This window comes from Pimephales promelas, chromosome 1 (genome assembly GCF_988280905.1).
Source record: "Pimephales promelas chromosome 1, fPimPro1.hap1.1, whole genome shotgun sequence".
NCBI classification, from domain to species: domain Eukaryota; kingdom Metazoa; phylum Chordata; class Actinopteri; order Cypriniformes; family Leuciscidae; genus Pimephales; species Pimephales promelas.
The window spans coordinates 49,032,662-49,046,130 of NC_142769.1; the positions used below are offsets into that span (position 1 = coordinate 49,032,662).

The following is a 13,469-nucleotide window of genomic DNA, read 5'->3' on the forward strand; positions in this document are numbered from 1 at the left end:
TCAACTTCTCAGACAGCTTTATTTGTTCAAACAAAGGAAACATGTACAAACGCTTTCAAGACAGAGTGTGACTCATTCACGGTAATAAGGAAAGCTTCTCAAAAGTTTTTTTTTTTTTTTTCCGCCATGCTGACAAAATAAAGATGCCTGTGACAATAAAAGAGTTATGTTTGATCTCAAGGCCTTATCATCACTTTCCAGACGTGAGTGAAAAGGGTTTTAGATAAAATGTGAAATTCTCCACCCTTTTTCTCCCTCAGCAACCCCATATCTCCTCTTTCTCTTGTTCAAATGACAAAACATCATCTAATGCATAAACATAGGGTTCAAAGAGCCATTGCAGCCCAGCCCACGATGAGCAACGAGCCTCCGATCGGGGCCAGCTTGCTGAGGCTGGGGTCGTTGGTGAAGGCCTGGTGGTAGAGCGGCCCACAGAAGCAGCCCATGCCCGTGAGGAGGACTGCACCCGCCTGGAGGAGAAACAAGAGTTATTTAAGTGATTGCTTCCTGTGTAACTCTTTTAGTTTATTCTTAGCTAAAAACACTTAGTTCATTCAAAAATATATGTTCTCATTAATGTATATTTACTTCGTTCAAGTAATAAAGTATTCCCGTGAGTGTATAATATGCCATTGAAAATACATAAGGGTAAGGGCTTTTAATGTCGGTCGCCATGTTGAGGGACATACCCGTTAATTCAAGCTTCGCTTTTCGGGTTTACGTTTGAGTTAACACTCATGGACGAGGTTGAACTGGAAGTCATGTTAATCTTGGACTACATTGGCCACCGTAGGAGTTAAAACGAAATCGGAACTGAGAGGAACAGAAACTAATATTCACCGGATGGTCATATACCTTTTCACCGCTAGATGGGGGTAAAAATCACACAGTGTAGCTTTAAGGCCAATAGAGCATCACAGTCCCGCCCACAGCCCGAGAGAGCGCTGGTGCCGGAAGTAAATTTCCCATTCATTTTTCCCATTGACATTGTGTAAAATCCATATCTAAAGAGTATTAGAGCATGTCTGAGGATAACCAGCTACGGCTGAACTCATAAGCATACAATCATTTCGAGTGAAAAAACGAAGATCCGCTCCAGCGGATCTTCAACCTCAGCCTACAGCTAGGGAGAGTGCCTACCCTCTGGAAGACATCCTGCATCGTTCCAGTTCCCAAGAAGAACAGGCCAAGCGAGCTGAATGACTTTCGACCGGTGGCACTCACTTCACACCTGATGAAGACATTTGAGCGGCTCCTCCTCAGCCTCCTCAGACCCCAGGTGCAGCACGCCTACAGTTTGCATACCAGCCAAAGGTTGGTGTGGAGGATGTCATCCTTTACATGTTACATCGGATCCACTCCCATCTGGATAAGGGAAAGGCACAGTGAGGATACTTTTTTTGGACTTCTCCAGTGCCTTCAATACCATCCAGCCACCCATACTTCGGGACAAACTGATCAGGATGGGAGTGGACCACTTTCTGGTAGACTGGATCAGAGATTACCTCACGGACAGGCCACAGTATGTCAGGCTGAAGGTCATCATGTCTGACACCGTGGTCAGTAGCACTGGAGCCCCTCAGGGAACAGTGCTGGCCCCTCTTCTCTTCACCCTGTACACCTCGGACTTTTGTTACAACTCGGAGCTGTGTCATATACAGAGGTATGCAGATGACACAGCCATTGTTGGGTGCATTAAGGGTGATAGGGAGGAGGAGTATAGGAGTCTGGTGGGGGACTTTGCTCTCTGGTGTCGCACTAACTGCCTACAGCTCAACACCACTAAGACAAAGGAGCTGGTCGTTGACTTTGGGAGGTCCAGATCAGATCCGCAACCGGTCCTGCTGGAAGGAGTTGAGGTGCAGGCAGTCAAATCATACAAATACCTTGGATTGTGGCTGGATAACAAACTGGACTGGACAACACACACAAGCCATCTGTACAGGAAGACACAGAGCAGGCTGTATTTCCTGAGGAGACTGCGCTCTTTTAACATCTGCAGCAAATTGCTGTGTATGTTTTATCAGTCTGTGGTTACCAGTGTCCTCTTCTACACTGTGGTGTGCTGGGGGGGCAGCATATCCAAGAAGGACACCAATAGGCTGGATAAACTGATCAGGCGGGCCGGCTCTGTGATCGGCATGAAACTGGATTCAATGGTGATGGTGGCAGAGAGAAGGATACTGGACAAACTGCTGGACATTATTAATAATGCCAGCCACCCCCTGCACACCATCATCAGCAACCAGAGGAGCCGGTTCAGTGGACGGCTGCTCCTTCCCAAGTGCCGGACAAACAGACTGAAGGACTCTTTTGTTCCTCATGCCATCAGACTCTACAACTCCTCATTAGGGGGGAGGAGGAAATAGGGTAGAGAGGACGATAGGACAATATATATAAATACATATATATCTATCTGGACTTGCATTAATGCCTGGTCACTTTATCGCTCTAGCACTTTAATACTGGACTCAATACTTACACTTTTTTATGGTCTTTTTTTCTTTTGTTGGTTTTTTTTTTACTATTATTATTATTGTTAATTTTGTTGTTTGTACTGTCTTCTGTTTATTCTCCTTCTCTTTTCTTGCTAAAACTGCTGCTGGAATTTTCAATTTCCTTTTGGGAGTCATCCCTAAGGATTAATAAAGATAAGTCTAAGTCTAAGTCTAAGTCTAAGAGAAAAAAAAATCACAAAAAAGTCAAAGGTACAAGCCTGTGTACATATTTTCATTTCCGAGCAAAGGAACTACTCCTCCCATAAACCACCGCGCCTCACTGAAGTCGACTAAAAGCCACCGTGAAAGAGCCTTTTGAGTGACTTCCAAATCTGACGACGGCCGTGTGAACTTTTTCCTCCAGTGAATTTTATATAGTGAATGTGCAGGGAAACTCTTTTTCCTCGATTTACTGATGCACATGCTAAAACATTGAGTATCTGGCTCGCTCATTGGCTTCTATGAGCAACTGGACATCCAATGGCGCGGGGGCGTCTCAGAAGTGCGACCAATGAACTTAGCCCTACGTCATTACGCGATCTTCAGTCTTGACGTACCTTCGCGGGGTTTCAGACACATGACACGACTTCCACCAATCAGATGCATCACTGCGGGATTGTTCAGGATTGTGGGTAATGAAGTACTTATCCAATACATCGCGAATAAAAGGCATTTATCTTAAAACAAGGTTAGTGCCCCATGAACTTGCAATCGGTTAGTACAGCCGAAGCTGGTTTTACGTCTACTACGTATGGTTACGTTTTTTATGGCTTATATCTCAAATGTCAATGGAGAAATTGTATTGAATTTTTACTTCCGTCACCGGCTGTGGGCGGGACTGTGATGCTCTATTTATACTTCTGCGCTCAGGTCTTGGTTGCTCTGCAGTACTGCTCCAAAACACTAGTCGGCGGCGGAGGGTTTTAATGTTCCACTGTGTTTAGATTCCTCGCGGCTAGGTTACTACAAGCAATGGCGACTGAAAGAAAAAAAAGTTAATTTTAGTGAAATTACTAAAACTAAAAGGCATAAATGAGAAAAGACGTCGGAGGAGATGGTACGTGCGGAAATGCGTGAGAAGGTACGTGCGGAAATGTGTAGGAGGAAATGCGATGCTAACAAGCCGACCAATCACCAATCTTGCGGTCCGCGTCATCGCGATGTGTAGTTACATTTTTGAGGAGGCGCGTGTCAGGCTACGGCGAAGGGTACGCGGTATGGTACGCTTCTGTGCGTATGCTACGCCGTACCTACTGCGCGCACCCTAAGCAGAAGTATAAATTGGCCTTTATGATGCTCATTCAATTCTTAATACAAACTCTGCTTCATGCCCGGAACACATTATATGATATTGGGTCATCCCAAGTGAGATTTGACCAATCGTGGCGAGTGATTTCTGTGGTCGTGGATCCTAATCGGTGGATCTAACTGTAAGTTCACCGGCGAGAGCGTCAAAGTGGCCGGAAGTCATTCATTTTCATTGAGAGCCGGCGGCGAGCTCCGGCGAGAGCGGCGCGTTTCGGACGGCGAGCAGAGTTGAAATCAGTTCAACTTTATGGTAATAAGCAATGACGCGGTTCGGCGGCAACAATCGGAATGTGGAAGTGCTCCGTTTAAGAGAATCCCAGAGAACGCAGTCCTGTAAACTTTGGTTCCAGCCACATTAGTTCCCAAGCAAAATAGAGGAGGTTGATAATTTGAATTTGATAAGAGGGCGCGCAACACTATTTATAGGCAAGATTTTCGTGCTAGAACACTTTTTTTTAGCGAGAAAGCAAATTATAATAGCACTTAACCATGAACACTCAAGCCACACCACACACGTATGGCTTTTAATTTGTTTATTTCGTTAGCAAACATGTCACTATAATTTTAAAGTTATTTCCATCGATCAATTTTCTGCAAAAATAACGACTGACATGCTTGTTTGCTTTGAGGCCCCTTTAAATACCGTTTTAAAAAAGATCACACATTCGATCTACGTCAGAGCATCCACGAATCTTTCCACGGCGTCGTTAACAGAGCGGCAAGAGCGAATTTTGCCGCTCTCGCCGCCGGCGGTGTGAACGTACGGTAAGGCATACAGTTTCTCTCGCGCGCAGACACCGGTCTCCGTCATACGTCTTGTTGTTTCATGTCTCTCATGCTACGGCCAATGTAAGTTACTGTCATTATCGCACAGTCTACATTCATGTCGTACCCGAGATTAAGAGATCTATGACATTTAGGATTGTGTAGCAAGCATAAGCTGTGGTGGTTCAATAGATTGATAATGTATGCAGACATGGTCACAAAGCAAATATGATGACAGGTGTCAGAATTTATATCATTATAACTATTCAAAAGTAACCATGAATTTTGATGAAATTATTTGTGTTTTGTTGTTTCACAGAAAAGAGGGGAGTTATGATTTTTATTTATTTATTATCACAGAATAACAAAGTGCAGGGGGCTTGTATCCACCCTTTATTTTATATTATAATAAAACTGACTTTTTGCAAGGCTACTTGGCATATAAATGAATAAATGGACATAACATTGATTTGAGTCATCTATTATTTAATAACGTAAGAAACATGAGACCACATACGGATATAACGAGAAATTAAACCTCTATTAGGAAATCGGTTTCCTGAGACAACTGTCAATTATGCAGATTAGAATCATTAGATAATATTTCATTGGAAAAAAAAAAATCACAATCAAATAAACCAGAGAGCCATATCTTTCACAGGTATAAAAGACATAAGGGATAAAATATATAAGATGAATTCAGATACATTTAGGACACTTTTATACAGCTAGGTGACTCCATTTTTATCTATATCTGAATGATATCAGTAGTTATAATAAGTAGCTGAAACTGTTTATGTTATATAAGAATGAGAGGTGCGTTTACCAGAGCTGGTTTCCCACAGCGAGCCGCTCCTAACAACGCCAGACTGTGGTAGAAGTGGTACTTGTTTGCGGTTTCAAACAACTGAAGACACAAAAAGAACAGAAATGTCATTATGTTGTGTTGCACCTTGTCCTGAATAATAACTATAAAATAATGCATCACATTTATAATGATGCCTCAGCTGTTATAATGTGAGGTACATAGAGAACAACAATTATCTTTTAAGAATTACCCCAGCAACCAGCACGAAAAAAAAAAAAAAAAAAAAAACATGCTTTGGTAAATCATAAATATGACATATATTGAGATTATAAAATACCAAGTCATAATTATCAGATAAAAAGTTATAATTATGAAATAAAATTAAAAGGATATACTTAGGTATAATTATATCAAGGCATAATTGAAATAAAATATAAAAATATCAGTTTTTACTTACCTAAAGATTATTTATCATAATGTCGACTTTTTACATCATAATTGTGATTCACCAAAGTATTTTTTTCTTATGTGGCAGAAATGGGCATACCCAAGTCCTTACAGTACACAATGAATAAACTAGATTTTTTTTAGTAACAATTGCAAGATGAACACGTGACAAAGACACGGTACATAAATAGCCAAATAAATAAAGTTTAAATTATAAGATAAATATAATAAATTAGATTAAAAAAAATAAGATAGTTTTTAGTCATTATTATGAGATAAAAGTTTATAAAGATATACTTGAAATTATAAGGAATAATTTAAATTATTTATCAAAATATCAAAATGATGAAATACCAAGTTGTAATTATGAGTCAACAAAAGTTTGTCAATAATTGTGACAAATAACATATTTTACAGTTTTGACGTCAAAATTGTGTCAAAATCATGATTGACAAAAGCATGATTTTATACCAAATAGACAAAACCGTACACCATAAACCCGTTTGTTTGTTTTAATTTATGCAATATGCACAATGTGACACAGAACATAAATAGCCAAACACTCACCTCTCTCTGGTATTCACTCGCTTCACTGTGTCGGAAGCCTGTCCAGAAACAAACACACGCAAGAGTAGCAGAAAAGCTTAAAACTTTGGGGCAATGTCAGTCCAAGTAATGTGCGCACAGTCAGGCAATCTTCATAACGCAGCAGTCAATAGTCTGAAGAGTCCAGTCAGCCAAGCAAAACACAATCTCCCAGAAAGGACACTTACCGTGAGCTCCATAAGCACCTGCTGCGACTGCAAGAGCTCCAGATATTCCTGCCAGCCTCTGGACCACTGAAGCAGCGTTCATGACTCCAGAATAACCTGGGAACAACTAATGTCAAAACATACAGGAAACTGGGGGTCATTACGGATCTAACAGGAAGAGTGACGCTATTCACTCGGAACTACGTGCGTTGAGCCAAGATGGCGTCCAACTGCACAGTTGCACATCACGTGAGTCCTTCCGATAACTCTTATCCATGCGCTTATCATCACCCACTGGGTGACACCCAGGTTCATTACGGTGATCAAGATCAAACGCATTATACGATATTGTAAGTACAACAGATACAATTGAATTATAATTAGTTTGTGTAAAATATTACACGACGCGAATTTCCGTCAAGGTCAGGGAAACACTTAAGTTGTTTTAATTTAATTTATTTATTTAAAAAAAAAATATTTGTTCCTTTTAGATGTGTAACCCCATATTCGTTTTGAAACCACAACAAGCGAATGCAGTGACTCCCATTCACTGTTTCATCAAACAAGTTATCTACCTTGAACGCCGACAGCCACTGCACTGCATAATGTGGTTCGTATGAATTATTAATAAACCGCCATTTCACTTCAAAAAGGTTATTAAATCTAATTCCTCTGGTTTATATAGGTTCGTGCACATTTAATATATTTTACACAAGACGTGTTTGTGCAATTCTAATCATAATGCTTTAAACCCAATTATACTTTAGTAGTAATAGGTACAAAACAATTCTATTTTATTTCCTCTGTGCTCCTGTTTGGGGAATAAAGACCATTTTTAAGTTTGTTTACATTTCTCAGTGCAGTGAATCAAACACGCGGGCTTTTAGTGTCCAGTGAGGGGCGCTGTTTTACTTTGACTGTTGGTTAAGCTTGTGTAGATTTTTTTAAAATCCCGTCCTTGAGTAAAAAGCTTTGGTCCAAATTTGTAATGAACACAAAATAATTAAGTATGCAGAACAGAATAGACCAATAAACATTGAATATTTGACTCACTGAAAGTATCACTTAATCTGTGTGTGTAGTGGCATACTGTAACACAGCTGACAAACTCACCAGAAAAGAATAGCATTTTTTACTCTGCTTTTTTAATATCAAAAGGGTGTTTAATGATTAAGATTTGCAACCGAAAGATAGATTACTCCTATAAAACAGAAACCAACAGTTGAGATAGCAGCTATCCCCTAAACATTACACTCACACAAACAGTTTCTACAAAATGTTTTATAAGCCACTCGCCTCTTTCGGCCTGCACCCCGTGATGCACAGTAGGTGATTTCTATTTTACTGTCCTAGTGGGGAAATCTGGTGCCCAAAATGTGGGCAAATCCACTCGTAGATAAACCTCTTTGACAGTGCTGGAATATAAGATGATATTTGTGTGCTTGTTGTCTGTGCTAGTTTGCATTGCTTGGCAAATCCTGCACTGTCATGTACTGTACAGTTCTCTTAATAGGCTGTGCGCGTATGGGAGCGAGGAAGTCGGGCAGGGAGTTGTACAGTGTTTCAGTCTACATTAAGAGGCAGTCTGTTCCAGCAAAAAGGCTTTGTTTTCTCGCTTGCCCTGTTTAGATGAAATGACAAGCACAACCATGAAGAATACCAGCATTAAAACCGCATGCACTTGATGCACTGGCTGTCTCTGTCAAGGCTTTCTAAACCAAACAGCAGTTTTCATTGAAGCAATTCCTCCCGCTGACTGTCCGTGTGTTCGCTAGGTTTTATCCTCAACTGGGAAGGTCGTTTTTGTTTGGTAAAAACTCAGAGGGCCCTATCTTGCACCCAGTGCAAATGACTTAGTCCACTGACGCATGTATCATTCCTATTTTGCACCCGCGCAAAGCGGGCTTTTCCCTCCAAAGACACACGCCGGTAAACTAGGGAATGAACTTGCGATTCCTGGGCGGGTCGGCGCAAAATGGAGGCGTGTTTCGCCGTAAACATTATCCACAAGTTTCTGAGGGGCGCTCCTGTAAAACATAAAGTGGGTGAAACTTCCGGTGACGCGGCGGAAGTAGCATTCCAATGATATTTTGTTTGTTAGTTAGCGAAGAGGCTAGTTGTTTTTCGTAGAATTATTTTACTATTTAAAGACGCAAATCTTTATGAGAGATGTCGTTACGGAGCTCAGGGACAACATGTGCTGTTCGCGGTTGTATGTATAACCGGACTAAACTAATTCAGTGGCTTAAACGTGATTGTTGTGAACATAAGCTGAAAACGAAATCAGTGATCCTGCCAACGACTGTTTCCATCACCTCCCAAAAGACGGCGAATCTTCCTGTGTACATTTGTTTAAATTCTTAATATTCTATAAACTCTCTCAGCATGTGATTGGCTGTTCGCTACTGATGTTACACCTAAACTCAGGATCAAAGCCTGTGTTGACAGAATACCAAATGTGCCAGTTAATGTATTCAAGCAGCACATTCATTTATAATTTTGAATAAACTCCAAAGCACAATGACTAAGTGTGTATTTTTTATTTTAATTGTTTGTCAGCTCGCACAACTGTCTGTCACCATGCCTTGATGAGTATTGATTATTAATAATGTTATTATAATACTCCCAACCAACTACTGCGGAGGGTAAAGGTACTGTTATTTCACCCTTTTGAATTTCGTTGAGGTTGTGTTCCCACATCGTTAGCTAGTTTGGATCGTTATAACTTGAATGACTGTCAACTGTTGAATGAACGAGTGTCAAGCATGTCAAATCGCGCTTTGTTTACTTCCAACCGGAAGACGCGCCCACTTTTGACGCAAGGCCTCATGGGGCGTAGGAAACTTGTGGATAATAACCCGCCATTATAATAACAATCCGCCATGCAACATGCGCCCTTGCTTTTAAAGGGTATGTTGGATGACGCTCTGATTGGTTTATTTCATGTTACGCCCAAACCACACCTATGAATAATGAAGCTACTTCAGACCAACCCCTTTTAGACTTGCGTCGGGCACAAGAGTATGGAAGCTTGTTTCCGCCACTAAGTAAAAAAATAAAATAATTGCGACTTTTTGTCTCACAATTGCAAGATATGAAGACAGAATTGTGAGAAATAAAGTCGCAATTCTGAGATAATAAGACACAATTCTGACTTTATATCTCGTAATTCTGACTTTATATCTCCCAATTGCGACTTTATTTCTCACAATTCTAACTTTATATCACACAAAATTCTGACTTTATATCACACAATTCTGACTTTATATCTCGCAATTCTGACTTTATATCTCGCAATTCTGACTTTATATCTCGCAATTCTGACTTTATATCTCGCAATTCGGACTTTATATCTCGCAATTCTGACTTTATATCTCGCAATTCTGACTTTATATCTCGCAATTCTGACTTTATATCACGCAATACTGACTTTATATCTCGCAATTCTGACTTTATATCTCGCAATTCGGACTTTATATCTCGCAATCCTGACTTTATATCACGCAATCCTGACTTTATATCTCGCAATTCTGACTTTATATCTCGCAATTCTGACTTTATATCACGCAATTCTGACTTTATATCTCGCAATTCTGACTTTATATCTCGCAATTCTGACTTTATATCTCGCAATTCTGACTTTATATCACGCAATACTGACTTTATATCTCGCAATTCTGACTTTATATCTCGCAATTCGGACTTTATATCTCACAATCCTGACTTTATATCTCACAATTCTGACTTTATATCTCACAATTCGGACTTTATATCTCGCAATTCTGACTTTATATCTCGCAATTCTGACTTTATATCTCACAATTCTGACTTTATATCTCGCAATTCTGACTTTATATCTCGCAATTCTGACTTTATATCTCGCAATTCGGACTTTATATCACGCAATACTGACTTTATATCTCGCAATTCTGACTTTATATCTCGCAATTCGGACTTTATATCTCACAATCCTGACTTTATATCTCACAATTCTGACTTTATATCTCACAATTCGGACTTTATATCTCGCAATTCTGACTTTATATCTCGCAATTCTGACTTTATATCTCACAATTCTGACTTTATATCTCGCAATTCTGACTTTATATCTCGCAATTCTGACTTTATATCTCGCAATTCGGACTTTATATCTCGCAATTCTGACTTTATATCTCGCAATTCTGACTTTATATCTCGCAATTCTGACTTTATATCACGCAATACTGACTTTATATCTCGCAATTCGGACTTTATATCTCGCAATTCGGACTTTATATCTCGCAATCCTGACTTTATATCACGCAATTCTGACTTTATTTCTCAGAATTCTGACTTTATATCTCGCAATTCTGACTTTATATCTCACAATTCTGACTTTATATCTCGCAATTCTGACTTTATATCTCACAATTCTGACTATATCTCGCAATTCTGACTTTATATCTCACAATTCTGACTTTATATCTCACAATTCTGACTTTATATCTCACAATTCTGACTTTATATCTCACAATTCTGACTTTATATCTCGCAATTCTGACTTTATATCTCGCAATTCTGACTTTATATCTCACAATTCTGACTTTATATCACAATTCTGACTTTATATCTCGCAATTCTGACTTTATATCACGTAATTCTGACTTTATATCTCACAATTCTGACTTTATATCTCGCAATTCTGACTTTATATCTCGCAATTCTGACTTTATATCTCACAATTCTGACTTTATATCACGTAATTCTGACTTTATATCTCGCAATTCGGACTTTATATCTCGCAATTCTGACTTTATATCTCGCAATTCTGACTATATCTCGCAATTCGGACTTTATATCTCGCAATTCTGACTTTATATCTCGCAATTCGGACTTTATATCTCACAATACTGACTTTATATCTCGCAATTCTGACTTTATAACTCGCAATACTGACTTTATATCACGCAATTCTGACTTTATAACTCGCAATACTGACTTTATATCACGCAATTCTGACTTTATATCTCGCAATTCTGACTTTATATCTCGCAATTCTGACTTTATAACTCGCAATTCTGACTTTATATCACGCAATTCTGACTTTATATCTTGCAATTCTGACTTTATATCACGCAATTCTGACTTTATATCTCGCAATTCTGACTTTATATCTCGCAATTCTGACTTTATATCTCGCAATTCTGACTTTATATCTCGCAATTCTGACTTTATATCTCGCAATTCTGACTTTATATCACGCAATTCTGACTTTATATCTCGCAATTCTGACTTTATATCACGCAATTCTTCTGACTTTATATCTCGCAATTCTGACTTTATATCACACAATTCTGACTTTATATCACACAATTCTGACTTTATATCTCGCAATTCTGACTTTATATCACACAATTCTGACTTTATATCACACAATTCTGACTTTATATCACGCAATTCTGACTTTATATCACGCAATTCTCACTATATCTCACAATTCTGTCTTTATATCTCGCAATCCTGACTTTATATCTCGCAATCCTGACTTTATATCACGCAATTCTGACTTTATATCTCGCAATTCTGACTTTATATCACGCAATACTGACTTTATATCTCGCAATTTTGACTTTATATCTCGCAATTCTGACTTTATATCTCGCAATTCTGACTTTATATCTCGCAATTCGGACTTTATATCTCGCAATTCTGACTTTATATCACGCAATTCTGACTTTATATCTCGCAATTCTGACTTTATATCACGCAATACTGACTATATCTCGCAATTTTGACTTTATATCTCGCAATTCTGACTTTATATCTCGCAATTCTGACTTTATATCTCGCAATTCGGACTTTATATCTCGCAATTCTGACTTTATATCACGCAATTCTGACTTTATATCTCGCAATTCTGACTTTATATCACGCAATACTGACTTTATATCTCGCAATTCTGACTTTATATCTCGCAATTCGGACTTTATATCTCGCAATCCTGACTTTATATCACGCAATTCTGACTTTATTTCTCACAATTCTGACTTTATATCTCGCAATTCTGACTTTATATCTCACAATTCTGACTTTATATCTCACAATTCTGACTTTATATCTCACAATTCTGACTTTATATCTCACAATTCTGACTTTATATCTCACAATCCTGACTTTATATCACGCAATTCTGACTTTATATCTCACAATTCTGACTTTATATCTCACAATTCTGACTTTATATCTCACAATTCTGACTTTATATCTCGCAATTCTGACTTTATATCTCGCAATTCTGACTTTATATCTCGCAATTCTGACTTTATATCTCGCAATTCTGACTTTATATCTCGCAATTCTGACTTTATATCTCACAATTCTGACTTTATATCTCACAATTCTGACTTTATATCTCACAATTCTGACTTTATATCTCGCAATTCTTACTTTATATCTCGCAATTCTGACTTTATATCTCGCAATTCTGACTTTATATCTCACAATTCTGACTTTATATCACAATTCTGACTTTATATCTCACAATTCTGACTTTATATCACGTAATTCTGACTTTATATCTCACAATTCTGACTTTATATCTCACAATTCTGACTTTATATCTCGCAATTCTGACTTTATATCACGTGATTCTGACTTTATATCTCGCAATTCGGACTTTATATCTCGCAATTCGGACTTTATATCTCGCAATTCTGACTTTATATCTCGCAATTCTGACTTTATAACTCGCAATACTGACTTTATATCACGCAATTCTGACTTTATATCACGCAATTCTGACTTTATATTTCGCAATTCTGACTTTATTTCTCGCAATTCTGACTTTATATCTCGCAATACTGACTTTATATCTTGCAATTCTGACTTTATATCTCGCAATTCTGACTTTAT

General features: G+C 38.5%; 2 protein-coding genes across 3 annotated transcripts in view; one reads left to right on the forward strand and one right to left on the reverse strand.

The window, feature by feature from the left end:
• tmem256 (transmembrane protein 256) lies at positions 1 to 6,761 on the reverse strand. The gene is made up of 4 exons (XM_039658260.2): positions 6,600 to 6,761; positions 6,394 to 6,431; positions 5,398 to 5,478; positions 1 to 470 (listed from the first exon to the last, which is right to left on the reverse strand). The coding sequence occupies exons 1-4, from the start codon at positions 6,679 to 6,681 to the stop codon at positions 327 to 329; spliced, it is 345 nt and encodes a 114-aa protein (XP_039514194.1). The 5' UTR covers positions 6,682 to 6,761; the 3' UTR covers positions 1 to 326.
• Positions 6,762 to 7,169: 408 nt separating this feature from the next.
• The window catches only part of nlgn2a (neuroligin 2a), a 291,636-nt gene continuing 285,336 nt past the window's right edge, over positions 7,170 to 13,469 (forward strand). For both annotated transcript variants that reach the window (XM_039658240.2, XM_039658239.2), the window contains exon 1: positions 7,170 to 7,188. The gene's annotated coding sequence lies outside the window, so the exon portion shown is untranslated. The remainder of the gene's footprint in view (positions 7,189 to 13,469) is intronic.